General features: G+C 42.1%; 1 protein-coding gene across 4 annotated transcripts in view; it reads right to left on the bottom strand.

Moving 5' to 3' along the window:
- ANKRD17 (ankyrin repeat domain 17) overlaps positions 1-21637 on the bottom strand; it is a 93311-nt gene that overhangs the window by 62803 nt on the left and 8871 nt on the right. Inside the window, exon 1 of one of the 4 annotated variants that reach the window (XM_065685206.1) lies at positions 11137-11227. The exons of the other annotated variants lie outside the window; for them this stretch is intronic. Within the exon in view, the coding sequence (XP_065541278.1) occupies positions 11137-11169 (33 nt within the window). The 5' untranslated portion in view covers positions 11170-11227. Of the gene's footprint in view, positions 1-11136; positions 11228-21637 lie in introns of those variants that run through there. 4 annotated transcript variants of the gene reach the window in all.

Raw genomic sequence — 21637 nt, 5'->3', positions numbered from 1 at the left:
GCACAACTAAAGGCAGTCCAACTTCTCACAAGCACTTCTGCAGTATTTTTCACATTTTCCATTTCACTTTAAGTTCCAGTTCAGAACTGTGCACACCCATCCATTTCCAGCTCAAACAAGTTGTTATTCTAAGGACTGCAGATCAGCACAGCTGAACAATAGAAACACAACATCGTAACTTCTGTGTAGACAAAGCTAGCAGTAATAAAGCTTGATGCAGAAACAGCACCATGGGGCCCTTCCTTCACCCACATTTTCTAAAACCACAGTTAATAGGACAGCAGTTCAGATTTGAACACACTTATTTCTTGTGATGAGGCCAGGCCCCAGATAATCCAGAAAAGCTTCTTTGTGATCACAGGATATCAGACTGTTTTTGGTTGGAAGGGACCTTAAAGCTCATCCAGTTCCAACCCCATGCTACACGCAGGGACACCTTCCACTAGTCCAGGTTGCTCCAAGCCCTACACAACCTGGCCCTGGAAGTCCACAACAAAGAAGCTGAAGAACTTCAACTATGCAGATTCAGTGAAAAAAGAGGACAGGCAAGACCACCCTCTTCCCCCTCTAGACATATGATACAAGGCACCAGAATCCTACATACATTCAAACAAATTAAAAAAAAAAAAACAAAAACAAAAACAAGCATCCATTCACACTGCTATACAGCAAGCTCTCACTGACAGAGCATGCTCTATTTGTAAGGTCAAAGAGGGAAACCACTGACTTTCCCAGTTTTCACGAAGAGATACTTCAGATTGCTATGCTATATCTGCCAGAAAGCATTTCTCCGTCAGCAGAACCTTCAACATTCAGCCTAGTCAGCTTGGCTTCTTTCCTTCCTGCATCTGCAAGTGACTACAGCAGTGGTAAATCATTAAAGTCCCACCAGGAGTTTACTCCTGCTCCTTAACTGTTCTCAAATGACAAAATTCTGTATGTTTCCCAACTCCGATCTTAAAACCAAACTCAACCCCAGAAGGAGGGACCCTCAGAAGCTCATTTACACCACAAAACCTCCAAGCAAAAGACAGACCACTCTACTGTGCTGGCCCCAACATACACACAGAGGGATATCCTGCATTCCCTCAAACTTCCAACATGCAGACAAGATATTAAGTTAACAGTACTTTGCTTCAACAATAACAGAAGACAATCAATCCATGTTTATGCACATATTTTCATCCCCCAACACAGATACCGAGAGATGCTTTTGGTTGGGGGTTGGAAGTAGATGATTTTTAAGTTTCCTTCCAAACTATTCTGTGACTCTATGCTATAGATTGATCAAATCACAGAACAAGAGAAGTAAGAGGAACAGAAATAAAGGTTTACACAGCCTGTATTATGTCACAGGTTACTGTTACCCACAGGACTAAACGTCAGATCTCCTGATGCCTAAAATGCACTGCTTTACCGATTCCAAAACAGTGCTTGCCAGCTCCAGGAAACTCCAGAGCAATGATGAATACTACGCATTCATGTTGTGGGAAAAGGAACTCACAACACTACAAAACAAGTCTTGCTGCATAAACAATTCCAATTTTACTTCTCTAGTGACACCTTGGACTCCTCATGTCTAAAAACCACCAGGAGGGTTGTCCTCAATCTCAATCAAGAACTGCTGGCAAGAGGAGTGTGTGCGTGTCACTCAACTGCAGCACCTGAAAGGTTTAAAAACCCTTGTAAAATATCAGACTGGCATCAAAAAACAAGCAAAGACACAGCTGGCCATTTCCCACTCCTTTTTTATGTGGTCAAGATCAAGAACATGTACCAGGCATCAACTGCTTTATGGAGAAATCCCAGCAAAATCGCAGTATTTTAACAGAGTCCTGCCTGAAACCAGGTTCCCTTCAAGGAGGTGAACCAGAGGCAATAAAACAAGACTGCCTGGCCAGAAGAGGCACAAAATGGCTTTTACAGGGGGTTTACAGGAGCAATTGGCTTTTTCAGATACACTTTTTGACAACCTGCACTACTGGCACTGTGCTGCAGTTAACTCCAGTTATTTACTGTCAAATGTTGCTTTAAATGCTTGGGGCTTACCTGAACAGAGACCACAGATTGCACATGTGCATTCCATTGGATTTTAGAAGGCTTAAGAGAAGCTTGCAGCAGTTACACTGGTATCATCGTACATAACCAGAGACTGTTAGGCAAGTCCCTTGCACAGTAATGAAGGTGTACACCAAAAACTACATTTGAGTGGAACATGCAGAGTAAAAAAGGCTAAATCATTCCATTATCTGTTTTTAATAGAAGATAATGTGGAATTTAGCATAACGCTTTAGTGACACCAGCCAACTTGAAGTTTGCCATTTACAGGATCATATACCAACCCCGGGGCAGCAAAACAGCATTTGGTGGGGGCTGTTGAAGTATAGCAGAGACCTTCCAGCTTCAGGTGCACCTACCAGCTCTCGCCTTGTCTTCCACAGCACTGGAGAGGGCACAAACCAAAGCTGAAAGTCCAAAGTACCATCAGGGATTGAAGAAACCTTGCTGTACACTACACAAAACCCTGTCACACAAACACACAAGTCCTGCCCGTCTGTCCCCTTGATGGTGGCAGACTGTCTCTTTGCTTCTGCTCAAATAATCTATAGCGGACAAGACATCATCCATCTCTCCCAGCACGACAAGGGGAAAAAAAAAAAAACAACAACAAAAAAAAAAAAAAAACATTTGCCTCTCACTCCAGTCTGCCTGTTTTGCTCATTTTGCTCCCCTCCACAACCATTTTAATCCTGCAAGACAACAGCACGGAATAAAAACCTTAAAAAAAAATTAAATAAAAATAAAGACAGCAATTTTGGATAAACAATATTTTCCCTGGCCTCAGCAGCATTACTACTCCTCTGCACCTAAGCTGCCTACTTCTTTGTTGTTCTTGTAGAAAAAAAAAAAAAAAAACAAACAAACCAAAACAACACCAAACCCTTTTAGACTGACAATTCTGATACCTCTGGCACATACTCCACCACATTTCATTTCAGGTCCACAGTCACCAAAAGGATCATTCATTTGGTCTACTGAGCATAAAGCATGGTGAGCAAGTGGCCTGAGCTGCCAAACAGCAACTGGTTTTGAAACAAAAATAGTTTTAAGCTGCCCACACATTTTCTTACACAAATTTGGCAGGAAATCATTCCCATCTGTAAGTGGTTTTGGCCAGCTATTCTTCACAATAGCAAGTGCTCTGCACCAAAGGATGAAGCAGCAGAAGGGAATGAAGACATGTGGAGGAGGGATAGGATGAACACACAAACAGCTACTCTGTGAAAGAGTCCAACTCAGAGTTCCCTTTGGCATAAATGAAACACTAGCATGTTCATGGTAATACAGCATCAACTTGTGTGCAGAGATGTAAAACCAAATGCAGGAACAATAGAACCATTTTTTCCTTCAAGTGATGCAGTGTGTAGCTTAGTCTCAGTTTTCCATTCCCATCAAAGTGATCAGAGCATCAGTCCACTGTGCAGGACACTGTACAAGCATAAGATGACTCCATCCTTCTCTTCATGGTCTTAGCACAGTATGTTACTCCAGGAACTATAAAAACCTCAAGAAACATTCTGCGTGTCTGTCCTGGGTTTACCAGCAGCCGTTTTGCTCCTTCTTATTAACTGGTGCAAGCTCTGTGTTTTGACTTCCAGCCTGGGCAGAGAGCTGATAACACCGATTGTTTTTAATAGTTGTTAAGTGATGTTTATTCTGGCCAAGGACTTTGTGAGTCTCATGCTCTGCTGGGGACGAGGGGAGGCCAGGAGGAAGCAGAGACAGGACACCTGACCCAAGCTAGCCAAAGAGGTATTCCATACCACAGCACATCATGCCCAGGGAGGTAACTGGGAGTTACCCAGAAGGGCACACTCTCTCTTCAGGTGGGGGTTGAACTCGTTTGGCAGTGGTATCGTATTCTCTTGTTATTTTCTCTTATCAATATTATCATTGGTGGTAGCAGTAGTGATTTGTGTTATACCTTAGTTACTGGGCTGTTCTTATCTCAACCCAAGGGAGTTACATTCTCTCGATTCTCCTCCCCATCTCTGTGGGAGTGGGGAGGGTCGGGGGGGTGGTGAGTAGACAAGCTGTGTGGATTGGTTTAAACCACGACAGTGTCTAGAAGGTATCTACCTTGACACTAGATGGTAGCTTCTTAAGCCAACTCATGCTACATGAAGTGACCAACAGAAAAAGGAATGTGGACACTAATGCACGTTAGAAACAAGAAAAATGACACAACATCGGGAGAGTTGAGTTTCTTGACAAGTTAGATCAAGAACTTGGGGATTACTTCAAGACCTTCCAGTTCTATTTACTGATATTTATTCCTGTCCTTTAAAGTTAAATGGAGGAATAGCTCTGCAACCATCCGAAACAACTGACCATGCTCACACACATAAAAACTGAGCCCAACAAAAAAAACCTGAAAAGGAACAAACTAAAGCATCATGTGGATTTCCTTTCCTGGCATTTTACAATTCAAGGTTGCTTGTGGGGTTTTGTTTTTTGGGCTTGTTTTGGTTTTGGTCTTGGTCTTTTTTTAATAAAGGAACTGGTATGGCCTAGTTTCCCATTCTTCTCTTCTGATGAGAAGCAAGAAGATAAAGTTACAGTAGGAGACAGTCAAGTTCAGTATCCAACTCGAATTGATACTGTTACAGCTGTAGGAACTGAGCACAGAAGGAATTTACTTGTAGTAACTTCAACTCATTTGGTTAAAATTTTGACGAGCTTGATAGTCACTCTTCTTTCAAGACAAACTGCTATTAGGCCTAATACCTAACAAATGATTTACAAATTCTCTTTGCTCTATTTGACACCCAACTGAAAGCTTCTGCAGATTGAATAGATTTGCACAGGTTTTGCATATAGTAAATTATCAGACATATGAATGTAACCAAAGCAATGGACAAGTATTTGACTAAATTCAAGTATGTATTTACTCCTCTCATTAAGAAAGGTCCTATTAAAAAAACAAACAAACAAACAAACAAACAAGGTTTAAGGGCCAAGACAACAATTTTAAGTGTAGTCCCTCCTTTTCACTATTTGCTGTTGATGCTAGATATAAAAACCATGCCTCAAGTTCCTCCAAATCATTACCACAATTTTGATTTCTTCCCTCCAATTAATGCTTCTGATCAGATATTTTAGCGTATTAATTCAGTGTTTGTATGAACATAACTCCAGGATCAGCTAGCTTCTCAGTAGGACAAGCTGCATCACAACTCATTTCCTCTTCTTCCCTCCCCTGAGCACAAAGGACATTCAGCCATGTTCAGATAACAGACAGAACTGCTAGTATAGAATTCCTTTTCCTATTACAACATGCTTGTCCACAGCCAGAGAGAGGAACAACACATCTCTTCCTCAAAGAAGATCTAAGATGCCCAAGTCCATCACCTACCATCAGAAATGTTATAAGTGCAAAGAAACTGACGAAACCATGCAAGAACTGAGCAGCATGGGAGACATTGGCCATAAAGTGGCAGATAACCATCATCCAGATTTCCTCCCCACATGATTTTGATGCTGAGGCAGTGTAACAGGTTGTTGTTTTGAGTGTGGGTTTCAGTTTTAGAGCATGTGACTTCCTTTTGGCCAACACAGCCCACAAATCCCAGCAAGGCAAAGATCTGAAGAGATTTTATGTGCATGCAGGAACAAAGGAACAAGTACCCTTGCCACAGAAAGAACATTTTTGACACATTCCTAGAGAAGTTTAAAGACAGGTTATGAGGGGGAAAGGTATCTAAATAAATTCACTAAAAAGTCTCTCTCAATTCTCTTGATTTTTTTTTTTTTTTACTAAGTACCTGATTTGAATGACAAGACAGGAAGGCTGAGGTTGAGAGAGGCACATGATCTGATTCCACCTGCTAGTGAAGGCCTTGGTTAAGTTATCCCAAGCAGCAGAACACTCACTGGCAGACACAAGCACTTAATAACGCTTGACCTTATAAACAGTAGCCACCCAAGTACAAAGTTAGTTATTGCCTTAAAGGTTTCTTGCAATAATTGCATTTTCATATTACTGTACCAAGAGCAAGCTGTTACTGAAAAAGGTAAACAATAAAACATAAATAAGATTTATTACACCACTTACACCATCAACTTGTAATCTCTTCCTGCAAGACAAGGAGAAACAGGTTGAGACACAAAGAAATCACATCTACCAGCTTTTAATTCTCGCTTGTCACACACAGGAACCCAGATCTAGCAGCTGAAAATGAGCTCCTCACCCTGCAAAACACATTTACCAAACTAAGGGGGTGGGAGAAAGTGACAGACATCAAAGGTATGGTTTGCTTTTCTAGAGGACTCAACATATACACTTGTTCTATTTAAGTTCTGCCTCACACCAAAGGAAAAATGGGGGGCAGAGTGGTTTCAGTATTAGGCAGTATTAGGGGCAGAGTGGTTTCAAGGGAAGGGGAATAGCCTTTTGTTTGAAAGCACTAGATGACTATACAGAAGAGCCCTTAGGAACCAGCCAGGCAGCTTCACACCAGTTTCCCACTCACCTCTGAGAAGCTGCAAACACAGGAGCTAGCAGGGCCTAGGTTACTGCCATCACTGCTGCTCTGTCAGACTGACACCATTCTGCCAGCTACCAAGCCAGCCGCACAAAAACTTTTCACTACATAAATAGTTGCATGGCAGATCAGCAAGCTGAGTATCTCAGCCTATAAGCTCAGAAAGACCCTTTTCTCTGTCTGACTCAACAGAAGGGCAAAAAGAAAAAAAAAAAAACAAAAAAAAGAAAACCCAAGAACAAAACCAGCAAAGAAAAACAAAGCAAAAAAAACCACAACCATTTTTCCTCTAAAATGTCCTAAAATTCATATGCTACTACCAGCAAAACAAGGATACAGTACAAGCTGTAGCATCCCAGTCTACCTACTCACCTTCACTGTACATCACAAGGGGCATTAGTGCCACCTCCTCAATATAAGATTGCTGACGAATTTTAGCCTCGTCTGTCAGCACATTCAGCTTGCCTTCTTTCAGACCAGTTTTCTTCCTTTGAAGAATACTCCAGACAAGGGATAATCAGCTAAGATCAGTTTTCACTCATCCAGAGTGCTTCTGGAACACAAGTTCACCTCAGAACCATTTGCTCCACAGCTTTAAACAGCAACCACAGTCATCTGCTACTCAAAGTTTGGGCAAAAACAAGCACACTGACCAGACACAAATGAGAAACCAAACCTAAGGTCACACCCACTCTCCAACAGAACATGCATCCTGATAAAGCCTTCATTTCTACTTCAGCTCCACAGCAAACATGAGTCCAGCTCTTGACGCACTTACAGCACTTCATCCCGCATTCTTGCTGCCTTGTCACCAGCTTCAACATCATTGTGGGAGACAACTTCACAGCAAGTGTAGGTCTTCTTATTAAGATCAGCTCAGTATTGCTTAAGAGTAAACCTTTGAAAAATCAGCTACCTTGGACACAGACAGGAACATCCAATATTCATCACCTGAAGTTGGGACTAGATGCAGCCCAGACTTAGCAATGATGCTTTAATAAATCGAATCATCAGTGCTCCAACTTACTTGACAATAACACCTGAAGAAGCTGTTCTGAAAGATAACATATGAACTACTGACATGAAACACTAAGAAATGCTGAAGCACATTAGTAGCCCACCCTGACCTCCTACAGGCAAAGACTTTTGAAAAATGCAAAACAAGGTACAAAGTAAAATGGCTAATATTACCAAAAGTTACGAGAATGAAAATGGGGAAAGGATTAGCCTGTTTAAGAGCTGTAACACAGAAACGCTACTCATGCCCAAAACAGAAATACCATGATACAATCCTGATTTTAATCTTCAGACCACGAATCTACAATATTTATACATATTAAAAGCCTTGGCCTGTTGGGGAAAAAAAAAAAAAAAAAAAAGTGTTGCAGAGGCCTCCCTGGTACCTGAACATGTTTTATAGATCACTCCACTACTGAATGCTTGCTCTGCCTTCCATTACTGTTTCATCAAGCACCCACGTGCTCAAGCAGGTTAGTCCCTGCTCTATATGAATACAGTTACACTTTAATGTCCATGCTGGCTTGCCTAAATGACTGACGGTATAACACATGATCATTTCATGTTACCTCACCTCTTACCAACCACAATGGCAGCTACATGCAATGCAACTGAGGTAGCAACTCAGCCATTCCTTAAATAACCTCAAGTACAAAATTAAAACCAGAAACTTACGCAGTTGCAAAATACTGCAATATCACAATAAGAAATGAAGGTCTTTTTGCAATTATTTTGAGTTTCAGCTCAAAGTAGGGAAAAGGTATTTACCTTAACTTGAAGGAAATAAATGCCCTTCCTAAGGACATACAGAAACTGCCACATTCAGGCTTGTGTTGTACTCCAATCTGCTGCCCTCAAGTCAAGCACAAACAAGCTTTCAAAGAACCTGAAGGTCAAAACACACAGTTCCTTCCCTTGAAAAGTCTCAAACCAACACAGGGAATATAAATTCACCCCTCTACCGCCATAAGCTGCCTCAGTGGATTTCTGTGCTGTTAGCATACAACAACACACACCACATCCTCATCTGTCAGGACAAAACACACCTCCTTGTGTCCCAACAGAGAAAATGTCTCTGCTGGCTAACTCAAGCCTCAAAAACACAGCTACAGGTTTGCCTCTCTCTGAATGCCACACTAAGGTCTCCTGTAACATAATTATTCCTTTGCTAGCATGTATGAGTCAAAACCTGAAAGGTTATACCAACAACAAAAAGCCTTGTTGTCAGTTAGGTCACACATAAACGAAGAAGTATGGCCAAGATACACATATCACAAGAACCAGACGAACAGAAGCTAACTGCGTATTAACCCCATGGTGTCTGAATTTTATTCAACTGTGTTCCCCACACAGCTATTTCAATACCAGATTCAAGCATCAAGGCTAAGGCAACATTCATCTTCAGCCAAGAGCAACAAAGCCAGATCAGGTTAAGCATTGAGCACCCCTATGCTTTTACCTCATCTTGCCTCTTTCTCTTCCCAAGAAGCAGTCTTAACACTAGGGCAAGCCAGAACATGCAAACAATTAACTACTTGATTACTTGGCTACCTTTTTAATCCAAGACTGATTTTTGCCTCAATAGCCCCCATCTGCTGCTTACATTGAGGACCTCTAGCACAACTGGAACCCCAGTCTCTGTGCTAACTCAAAATAACTAGCACCTTACAGAAAAGGCCTTTTTTCCTTGTTTTAAATCATAACCAATTTAGAGGTAAAAGTCTTCTTGAAGATTTTATGAAGAGACAAAGACTGATCCCTCCAGTTTAACGAAATACTAAGTAGTACCAAATCTGTCCAATAGAACAGAGTCCTGACATAGATTCTGCTGCCTAAGCAAGAGAAGTTCTCTCCATCTTCACACTGCTGTCTTCAGACGAAGATAAGAGCCTCCTCCACAGGAGAAAAAAGCTCTAAAATGGCAAAACATAACACACTCTAAACAGACTGTTTGAAGTTACAGCAGAAGCAAGCTTTAAGGGAACCAAGTTTTACTTCTGGACCCTTACTGGGAATGCAGGACAAACACACTGCTTCCACTAATTCATTAATAACTGATGGACAGCCTCCACTGCTACCAGGGTATTTCAGATTCACCACCAACCAATTTGGTCTTAGTTTACACATATCTCAAGTCAGAGAAGCTATACTTGGTTTTTTGAAGACGTTTTACCTGGATACAGTCAGTCTCATGACCAGGAAGAGAATGCGAGATGAAATTATGAACAGGGAAGTCACTGCATCCTACTCTGAGAAGCAAGAAATAATCATTTAGTTCACACACACAAAGCCAAAACACTGCTATACTGACAAAACTGGTTTGCTAATTGCCTTTCCAAACAAGGCTATTAATAAATACCAAATATTTTATTAATTTAACACACTATCAAGTTGCACATGGCAACTGTAGTTACAATAAAGACAGACAAAAAAAGAAAAAGTTTTCAGTGTTCAATCAGTGAAGTAGTGAAATTTGTCCGGTGGCAGAAAGCCCAATATACTTCTGGTCATCCAACCTCTCCACAGAAACCCAGCCATGCAGACAGATAGTGGTAGAAATGTCTTGTTCATGCACCTGTACCAGTTTCTTCAGCACAAAACTGAGCAGTTGTGTTAGCATTCCGGATGCTTAACAGTTCAAAGGTTCACAAGGAAGTTGACATAAGCAGTAATTATTTCCATTGATCTAAAAGCTTTAGAGCAACAAAAGTATGGCCATGAAGGAAAAATCCTAGAGGACAAGCATCACTGAAAGCACCGTTTTGTTCAGATTTTGACAGCAGCTAATAAAGGAGCAGATTCTTGTTACAATAAATAATATATGCAAATATTTTGAAAAGTCAATTGGCAATGAAACCACAGTTTTGCTCTCAAAACCACAAAAAACACAGAAACAACAGGAAAAGATATTTCCTTGAAGTACAATCTGGACTAGAAATCTTTGCCACTTGGAATAGAAGTTTCACTTCATGATTCCTAGGCAGGCCTCTCTTCATGTGACTGAAACAGTGTTTCTCACAGAAAGGGAAAATGACATTTATTTCATAAGGCAAGACCTGCTTCTGCAGAGAAAATAAAGGCAGGCTACACTGGCGACAGCTGGAAACACTGGAATAGCAATTATACAGGCCTAAAACATGGTGGGGATAAAAGAAACAATCCCTCCAGTACTGACAGGGATGTCCTGCAGGAGGGCTGCAGCCATCCCACTACAGTACCACCCCAAGCACTCCAGGTGCCTCTCATGGAGTGAGCAGCATCCCACAGCGGCGGGAAGGAGGCCCCGGGCCTGCCCAGCAGCAGCACCCCTATGTCTATGTGCAGACACCCCAGGCACCCAATGGGCCAACTGCCGGTGTCCAGTCCCCTCAGCCCCTACTGCCGTGCTCGGGGGACGGCCCCGCGCTCCGGCCTAGGCCCCGCTGTGTGACCCATCCAACCCTCAGCTCCGCGGCGGGACTAAGGACGGGCTGGGGGAGGCCCCGCCGCCGCCGCAGGCCCTGCCGCTCCCCGGGGGCTCGACCGCCAACGGCCCCGCGCACCCCTTTGTTCTACGGCCCTCTCCCGCCCCTACCTCCAGGATGTCCTCCAGCACGTACGCCTCCATGGCGGCGGCCGCCGCCTCCGCCCCGCCTCACCGCCGGGCCATGATCCGCTCTCCCTTTCCCGCCCCCACCGTCGCCGGGACAGACGGACGGGCTACCGGCCACCCGGCAGCAGCACGCTGGCTCCCCACCCCCACCCCCCACCCCCCACCCCCCCGCTGTCAGCACGGGAACAGGAAATGGACTGTTCCACCCCGCGGAGGGCGGGCAATTACCGATCCAGAGAGGCGAGGACGGAGAGAGGCGGAGGCCGGGGATCCGCTCCCCTACAAAGAACATAGCGGGGTGAAGGGAAGAAGGACAATTTTGAGAAAACCTACGGAAACCAGCTCCTTCTCATGGTATTCATATCACCCCTCCCTCTCCTGCCCCTGCACCAACCTCTCTCTCCATGCTTAAGGGTCCCAGAGTGTTGAAGTGCACATCAGCATCCCTGGGGACACTGTAAGGGACCCATTCTAACCCAGTGAAGTACACTCTGGATAGTTCCCCTTGAGCGTATTTCCTCTGGGTGAGTCCAGAAGAGGCCACGGAGATGCTGTGAAGTCTGGAGCACCTCTGCTCTGGAGACAGGCTGACAGAGATGAGCTGGTTCAGCCTGGAGAAGAGAAGGCTCTGGGGAGAACTCAGAGCAGCTTCCAGTGCCTAAAGGGGCTACAAGAAACCTGGAGAGGGGCTTCAGAAAAGGGCCTGTAAGGACAGGACAAGGGGAATGGCTTTAAACTGACAGAGGGGAGACTGAGATGAGCTGTTAGGAAGTTCTTCCATGCGAGGGTGGTGAGGCTCTGGCACAGGATGCCCAGAGAAGCTGTGGCTGCCCCATCCCTGGCAGTGTTCAAGGCCAGGTTGGACAGCACTTGGAGCAACCTGATCTAGAGGAAGGTGTCCCTGCCCGTGGCAGGAGGCTGAAACTGGATGAGCTTTAAGGTCCCTTCCAACACAGACCAGTCTGGGATTCTATTTATCACCATACTATCCTAACCACTCCTCAAAAGTGTTAAGAAATAAACCAAACAAAAACAAAAAAAACACACAACAGAAAAAAAACCCCCAACACAACCAACCAAACAAGAAAAAAAAAACAAAACAACAAAACAAACAAGTAACGCCACAAAACACCAGTCCTTGCAATAAGCAGATCTACGACACAGCCCACAATTCTTCCCATGCTACAGTCTGGCTTCCTATTACAGCAAAACCTCCTAAAAACAACTGACCCATCTTAAGTGCTGCACAACCACTGTGCTTCCAACAACCCCATCCTTTTCTGCTCCACTGCCTAAGACTAATGCAGGGAGGAATCAAGAATTCTCAAAATAGCCAATGAGATAATAACAAAGGTACTGACCACTTGAAGAATGTTCTCCACAAGGTCTTTTTGAGAGCTATCATCATCTCCACACTTCTCTGCTTTACCCAAAACATTAAGTGACAACCGAGCCCAAAAACATGTCATTTTACACACTCCTTCAAACACCAGGTGACAGTGGTACCCACTCTGCACATACCAGGTCAGAATCATTGAGCAATCATAACTGCAGCTCTCAAAATATTTAATTTTCCAATTCTAAAAATACAGCACAATAAATCCTGTCAACCCCACAAAAACCTCCTCTCTCATGAGCACATTTGAGCTCAGCACAAAAGGGTCCAATGGTCAAAGGAATTAAATTCACATTTTTCCTTGAAGAAATACTACTAGCAATCAATTTCTTTTAATTAACATAATATTAAAAGAATATGTTCTAATGCTAACAAATACTCTCTTAACAGCAAGAATATCCTTACCTGGATTTATGAAGATGACCAGACTGACTATTACCATCACAAAGAGAATTTCTAGTTTATCATCTAGATTTTAGGCACAGCTATATTCTTTTCATTAAAATTCTTTTCCTTAAACCCCCATTCTACTCACCTACCATGAAGTCCCTCATTTTACACAAACTCTGCACCTGCTCGGGCAGTCCATGCTATTTTTCTATGTTGGGGAACATCCCAGATTTCATAGGTTTTTAAACAGAATTCATTTTGTTCACATTGTTCATCTTTGACACTGTTTTGGGGCTTAATATATCCTAAATAATTCATGTCATGGAAGAATTTTTATGCTATTCATGGAATACCTTCCCGAGCTCTGAACTTTGCCTCTTTAGCTGGTCAGTTTCCTTTCAAATGTACTATAGTGGAAAAGGTAACTGGTAAATCCAGCCATTGCTATTTAGCCAGTTTGGGATGTTTTTTTAAGTTTGAAAAAACATTAAGAAAACCATCTAATGACTTATATGACATTAACTCTGAGGACAAGATAACATTTGCCAACATTTACCATAGACTTCAACCCACTTCAGTCTGCCTTAGAATCACTTGCTGCAAGATCCCAAACTTCATCAGGCACTTGTACCTATGGAAGCAGAAGCTCTGCAACCTCCAGTTAGATACTTAAGAAGATTAATAGAAGGTCTTAGCTGCCCTGAGGGAAATGAGTCACCAGACATCTACATTTCACAATCTACTTCCCATAAGAAACTGTTGTCCATGTGAAGAATCACAGGACAGAATTCCACGGCTCCTCTGCAACAGAGCTTTTAGGTCAGAGGTTCTAATATCATTAGCAGCTCCTTTCAACTGATCTTGTGTACATGCTGCCTAGCCATTAAACACAAGTGTTAGCCCAAGCACAAAGCTACTGCTGCCAACTTGAAGGATTCCTTTATACACAAAAAGCTGCTACCACCTCCCACTTAACACTCATGTCTCAAAAGACTAGTTACTTGGTCTTCCAAACACTGAAAAAAATTAACAGATACCTGAGAACAAAGAATTAATTCAGAGCTTCTCAAGCTGATGTACAGCATCAAAAATACCCTGGGGAGACAGATTCTACATGTGAGCAATGAGGGCAACAACAAACCTTATCAGCTAGATACTCCACTACAAGCAAGTCACACTCGGCATTGGTTTGCTTTCACACTCAGAAGCTTGATACTCCAACCCCTAGCAAGATACTCTGGTGAAGGCTTTAAAGAAGAACTCGTTTGCCAAATAACTTCACCACTTGACTCGGTACTCCAGAAACATTTATAGCATGGAATATCAAGCTCCAAAGGCATAAACACTGTGAGACCTTCAGTAAAACAGAGGCGTTAATGCAGCCATCCATTCTGTTCCTGCAAGAAAAAGAGGGATCATCTAAGGGGGAAAACAAACCAACAAAAATATACTTAGACGTCTGTGATTAATTCCTTTCATATTTCTACTGGACCATTTTGGGCTTTAAACACAGGTCAGGAAACATATCTTCATGTTCTACACAAGTGAATACAAATCCATTTCTTCATTAAGTCCAGCTCTATGAATTACTTGAACTAGCTGTATAGCTAAAGAACGGTATCTTTTTGAAACATCTCAGCTTCTATCTGAAAGCTTATACCTTTATTTTGCCTTACTCTGAAGCGCATGATCTGATCACTACTCATCTACTACTACCTACTACTAAAAAGCAGCCTCCTCTTCTGCACAAGTGGCATTTTCACACAACACAGCTCCCCAAGCCATGTGCATCCATCATGTTTTATTATGGTCCCTCACATTCTGCCAGCCTAAAACATAACAAAGCCCTTATGTTCCCCACACAGAAGGTGGGAGAATAAACATCTGAAGTGCAGCTTCAGGAGATAAACTTAGCACAGCACTGCTTTAAAATGGGGGGGGGAAAGGAAGTCCTATTTCAAGCTACACTGAAACATGTAAAACCAAAGGTAATCCAGAGACAGTATTCTGTGAAAGCCAGACCCAGACATAAGTACAAACTAATGTTGGTTTCCTCTATGGTGTGTTCTCCACACAGCACTGGTAGCTGAAACTGAGTGGGAAGCACATAACTTTACTGAAGGAAGGATAAAAGCATTTGCAAGAACACAGTTCTCCACAGAGAATGAAGCACAGTGTGAAGCTAAAAAACTGTCTACTGGCTCTTGAGCATTCAAAGAAAATTCTTGGTTCCATCCTCTAGTCCCACAAAGGCCACCATGGCTTTTGAACTGACATTGCTCACATTACATCACTCTGAAACACAAGCATTTCAACAATTGATCCGAGACAGATTCTAGCACCCTGAAATGTAAGCATTTGAACAACCAGTCAGACAATTCCCACTCTTATATCACAAAAGCACATTGTTATCTCTTTACAGCTGATCAAGCTGTACTGGTCATGAACCATCCCAAAGCATATAAACACTCTTTTTTGTGTTTTCAGAGTCACAGAACTCAGTGTCAAGGTTGGCTTGTTTAAACTGTGTCCCAAGCAGATGCCAACACCTCATTCAGAAGAACCAGGGGGTGTATTCATTAATGAAAATAGAAATCATTTTTAGAAGGAGAAAAAAAAATAGCCCTTCAATGTAGTACAAATCATTGCTCAGTTATTCCCTTCAGCACAGCTTTCCCAAGGATTTCTCTCCACAGCAGTAGGCAGACAGTCCTAACAAGATTACCTCAGATACAATCAAAACATTCCCGAGACAGTAAAGACCAAAAGGAAGAGTAGGTTTCCAGCCCATATTTTGTGACATTCTGGTTTTCTGTTAAGTGTAGCATGCCAACAGGCAAAAATCCCACCACTGTCACAGGAAAGACCTTGAAAACCGAAGCATCTGTCACAAAATATATTTGAATATGTAGAATATGACAGGGTTCACTTGCAAAGAGAAGACTTATGTTTCACATGGATTAATATCCATGAGCTCAGAAAATCCAATCCACAAAGATGCAAATTCCATCATTAGAATTTCCAAATGACCAAGCTCCCCCTTCTAACATGACCAAAAAAACCATAAGATATGTGAACAGTTGTTTATATTAATGATGCAAGCAATATTCAGATAGCTTTTTCAAAGGCTGCTTCAAACGTGTTTGAAAGACCACAGGGGTGAGAAAAACATCCACATCAGCAGCAGAAAAGCAGTAGATAATGGTAGCACAGTACCTATGAACTTAATGCCTTAGAGATTCTGTCCCAAGCTTTAGCACTGATACTGGGAGAGGAGTATTATTTCTTAAGTGGTATTATTGCTGAAGTATTATTATTGCTTAAGTCTTATTATCTATCTTGTGATAGACATGTTATGTATCACAAGAAATCAGCTACGGAATAATCAACAAAGGTCAGGTCTTCAGGAGCCATCATATCTGAAGGGATGGCTTTTTGTAGTCTGGACTTTATTTATTCCATCTTAGACATTGTACAAGTGGATCACCAAAACATATAAATGCAACAAAACCTCCTCCAAGTCAGAAGTGCTTTCCCAAGCAGACACCCCTAATGGTACACAGTGCTCCAAGTAAACGCACTGGTATTTATTGACCTTCATTAGGAACTACATCCCCCTACGTGTATCACTTTCATCACTCCATAGTATCAGTAGGTGGCTTAGGTAACCATTAAGATACTAAACATGTTCTTCTCTGCTACTTGTCATATTAATTTCTTTTTCTAAATACAAAAATTTTGTTATACCATAAAGGCATGACCTCAACTTCATAGTTCTTTGCATCAGTCACCACTTGGTGCATTCTGCAAGCTGCCTTAGTCCTATAACAATGGCAGGGGGAAGCCTTAAACCTCCCATTTGGTCTTCTCTCTCCAGACGGATTCAAACTCCTTACTTTTGATCCTCAGTGATTATAAAACAAAACAAAAAAAAAAAAAAAAGCAAAACCAATGAAGTAAATCGAAAAGCAAATCTCAGGAAAATCTCAAATCATGACCCTTATCTGCTGTTCCTATTTTCACAAAGTATATTGTTTTCTTTTTCTTCACTTCTTGCAGCAATCACATCTCTGCAGCTGCCAGCCTGACTAAACCTCCAGCATCCTCAAGTGCTTTAGTGAATTCAATACTAAAAAAAAAAATAAATAAATATTAAAACCTACTTTATTCCTTTATTTTTTATTATTGGGGATAAGGGTGCACAGGGATGCTGGGCTTTAACCTGATCAATCTACTGGGATTAACACATACTTCTATTATAAATTCTTTTTATTCCCTTATCCTTATAATTCCATATCTCTTTAAGGGAATTTCAGACTTCTCTGCCAAAACCTGCCATGAAGCATTCATGGAGTTTCACAATCACCAGATGATCCCTGTTGTCCATCCTTACTATCACACCACTCTCAGCTCCATTACCTCCCACAGATAAGGAAACTTCCATAGCAAATCCACATATTTTTCTGCTGTAGCAACTTTTTTTGCTTGTTCAAGATTATTTCTCACTCAAAACCAAAGCTTTCTCCCAAAACAGATCTTGCCTTTCTGCCCAGCACACTCTTCACTTGGCCTGGACAGCTGTGCAAGGCATGCCAAGACTGCCTCATTCAGTACTTGTCATTCAGTGTTAGTCATTTTAGTAAGCATATTAAATCTGGAGAGGTTGAAATTCTCATCCTTATGAGGTCTTAAAGTATTCTAGAGACCTAGGTTGTCCACAGCTCCAAGAAAACTAGTATCTTTCAAAGGTGCTGTACTTAACTACCTTTGGAAGTGCCAAGATAAAACACATCCCAAGTTTTCTTTTACATCAATTTCAAAGACTGCATAAAACTTATAAGGTTTAAAGACTGACCACTAACAGCAGACTCAGATGTTTATGACCTGTCTGATGGAATAACGCTGCCCCATTCCCTCCTTAAAAGCATCCTCAGATCTGTTCTCCCTTAACAGAAATACTGTGCTAGCTAAGTATACCTTGTAGCTCACATGAACTATCAGGTTCAGGTGGGATCAGGGAACATGGTGACTCCACATACAGAAAATCATTTCCAAATAGGTGCTATCTCCTCCCAGAAATAGTTTGGGGATTTCAGATTCATTCTGCATTACTACTACATAGGAGATTCAAAGGTCAGTCAGTCAAGAGTTGTAAGTTCATAGCCTTAAATTCTATTAGCAGCTTCTTATTCTTACACCATCCACCTCTAAACAGAAGGTAGATGCACAATATAAAACTATTTCTGAAATAAGTCTTCATCTACGCCTAAATGAAACTAGCATCTGAACAGTTTTATAGCCTAGTAAGTAAGAAGCATTCCAGCATAGAGGAATCTCATCAGCCAAGAGCCATCCTGCCCAGTAAGTGCTCACATCAGTCCCATTATTCTGGATTTCAATTCCATAAGGCCAATCTATGCACGGAGAAAGGAGGGGGGACAACAAAACAATAAGACAAAACAAAACCACCACACCATACCCAAAAAACAAAACACCTTTACCCATCCACAGCACTGCCCTGAAGATGAACTAAACAAGAACACCATCAAAAAGCCACTGTGTCAGGATATACTCCTGCAGTTCTGCCTCCGTATTTGTCCGTTCTATTCCCTCTCCTATCAGAGGAGCTCCCACATGCTACTGTGGAGTAGCTGCCCAATGCAAAATCAGTGCAACTTCCACAAAGGTGCAGATGTGATACAAAACTGCATAGAATTACCTCAGCATTTTAAGAGGGTTTTTCAACAGAAGTCCAAGATTACTTGCACACATTTTTGTCTAAGGGGAGCTTTCTGTAAGAGAACTTCCTTAAAGTTCTCACTTCAAGTAGTCTGTTTTCACTGGGCAACACTTAGTTCCAAGCCTTTAATCCAAGAACTTTGAACGACTAAAGAGATCTGGTTTGGGGCTAAACACAAGTAAGATGGGCAACATAGGATAGAAAGGACCCTTCTTCAAACAAATCTATATACATATTCCTCTCTCATTCCACATGTGACATATCAGCAACAGGAAAGCCAGGTATAATGTAAGTAGACTGTGAATAGCCTCTAAACTGAGTAATGATCTCACAGGTAGGAGTCCCATACAGTCCAAAACCACTCATACTAACACATCTCAAATTCCAAGATCTGTACTAATCCAAGATATGTTCACTTTATTATGTGCCGAAGATCAAAACCATCCTCATTTAACGTATGCTCTAGCCATGCACTCTATTTGACGCTCCTGCTTTGCAAGGAGTTTCTTTTTAGTTTTACCCAGTTAATAATGGTATGCAAGCTCCCTAATAGAGATGCCTTCTCTTATACCTGCTGTAACGCAATATATTTTTAGCAATTTTGGCTATGCAGTCTCAAAACAACCAACACGTACACCTGTGCAAAACCTTGCTCCCTCCACTGTTATTTCAATCAAATCAGAGCCTAAAGGAATTATTTTACTATGACAAAATTTAGTAAATGCATTGGAAGCTATAAAAAAAAAAAAGAAAAAAAAAGTAATTTACTGCATCCCAGGCTGTGGGCAGAATATTTGTTACAAAAATCAACTGCGCAAAGTATTTCTATTAACAACTTTTCCAGGGTTGGAAAGACCACACGCTCTGCAATGCCCAACTCTGGATTACAATGAAAGGCACTGCCAAAGACTTGATGCCTTTCTCAAAAAGCATTCATTTAAGATGTAAAAGAATAGGGGGTTCGGATTCAGTGGACTACTGGTAACCTTACCCTCAAGTCTAACTCACTGAAGGCAATGCTTACCAAGTGGTACTACTCCACACACTTCTTCAAAACCAGTAATGCTGATGAAGTTACTGGAGGCAAAGACATCTGCAACCTAACCATGGTTTTGGCCAGACGCTTACCTAACTGAGCAATGCTGGTACAGAGCAGCACACACTCCTCCAAAACACAGGAGGGATTAGCATCTGTATTAACTTTTGTAATAAGCACAGCACTTGGCAGAGCTGTTCCACCAATGCTCAGCTACACATGCAAGAGCTGAACAAGGCACTGTCCCGAGTTGATGCAGCACCTCAGTTGCAGACTCGAAAGACCAGTGGAACAAAAGACCCACACAGCTCTCTTCCCCCTTGTCCCTCTGTACCCACTGTACCTTTCTGGCCAGTGACCTGCTGTAGCGATAACTGGTGAAACACCACCAGCCTAAAGGCACACCTGGGAAGAACTTGGAGGAAGAGATTCCCCCTCTTAGCAGAGGTAAGCTGTTAGATCAAGTAACTACACTAGGTCATCCCAAATATGTCTGCAGAACCCAACTTCAGCACACATACTGGTGCGTTTCCAAGAATCCAGCTCAACCAGGAGCCACAAACACACCTTCTTAGCTGGGAGCCATGAGCACATGTAGAGTGATTTTTACACAGAAGCATAAAAATTCCCCCCCCACTCCCTCCCAGGCTTCACAAAAGCCCTTTTGCCAAGTTTGGCACATACAATTTGGCACCATATTTATCACTGAGAAGTTCCTTTATCAAGCTGATGCTTCACCAAAATACCAGCATGCTGTTATGCCAACTTTCACTTCTATTAGTGATGGAGATGGACAGAAGGCATATGTTCATCTATCAGACTGCTACATTGAGAGCTCTCTCTCTTTAAACTAGCTTGGATATTTGTATTACAACTGCCACACTGATCACAATTGTACTTTGTGACTACTTCATGCTTGTCAGAATGCAAAGTGACTCCTTTCCTGCACTGCACTAAACAATGATACTCCAAAGCATGTTAACATATTTATATAGCACTGCTTTATTATTTCTTTCTCCCCATCCCTAACACACTCTCAGAACCTTAACAAGTATCAGAGGCAGAAAACCATCAGTGCTGATTTTATCTCAAGAAGCTTTCGAGTTTTCAAGCTGCACACAAAAATATTTCTCTGAAATCTATCTTTCCAGGCCAGTGCCAGCCACGTTCAAATGGAAGATCCAAAGGAAGCATCAGTACCTTGCTCTAACACGAGAATTCTCATATCTGTACCATTCTTAACAATTCAAATCCTCAAAGACAATGCAAGTGTTACTTTGACAGGCATCTAAATGAATGGTTCCACCAAAAACCCTGCCCAAGTTCCTGTCTCTCTGCTGTTTTAGCACAAGCGCTGCTAACACTGCCTGACAGAAAGGATCAAAGAACCCATCAGCTGTAAACACCCTTCTTCTGTTGCTGAGGTTTTTCAACAAGGTCATTTCCCAAATGGCTGGAAGGAGCACTGAATGCCTCTCTTTTTGTTCTTTCTTGGCAGCAGCAGCATGCTCACTGCAACCTTCCTACAAGCCCAACTCCTCCGACTGCAGTGGGAGCAGCTCCCACACCACAGAGGCTGAACACCACCAAGCAATTGAGGAAAAAAAGCTAAGCTACATCATGACTTTACACACTGAACTTCATTAAAGCATTGTTCACCATTCTGTGGAGGAGAACAATTCAAACCTGCAGAAGAGCATAAAAAGGAAAATTCAGCTGGCAAAGCATTTCAGGACAAGGCTGAACAAAAGGAAAGAAATACCTGAAGTTTTGAAATGGTAAAGCTCCAGGACAGGAAAACATGTGAGTCACCAGATACCTGCCAGACAGAGATGTACTGGGGACCTCCAGCTTCTTAAAGAAAGGGTTTAGTTCTATTCTGGTGTGTGGGAAGAACTGGGAGTACGGCAAGGACCTTCCT

Source organism: Lathamus discolor, chromosome 1 (genome assembly GCF_037157495.1).
Source record: "Lathamus discolor isolate bLatDis1 chromosome 1, bLatDis1.hap1, whole genome shotgun sequence".
Taxonomy (NCBI): domain Eukaryota; kingdom Metazoa; phylum Chordata; class Aves; order Psittaciformes; family Psittacidae; genus Lathamus; species Lathamus discolor.
The sequence above is the reverse complement of the archived record's forward strand: the minus strand, read 5'-3'. Positions and strand labels throughout refer to the sequence as shown.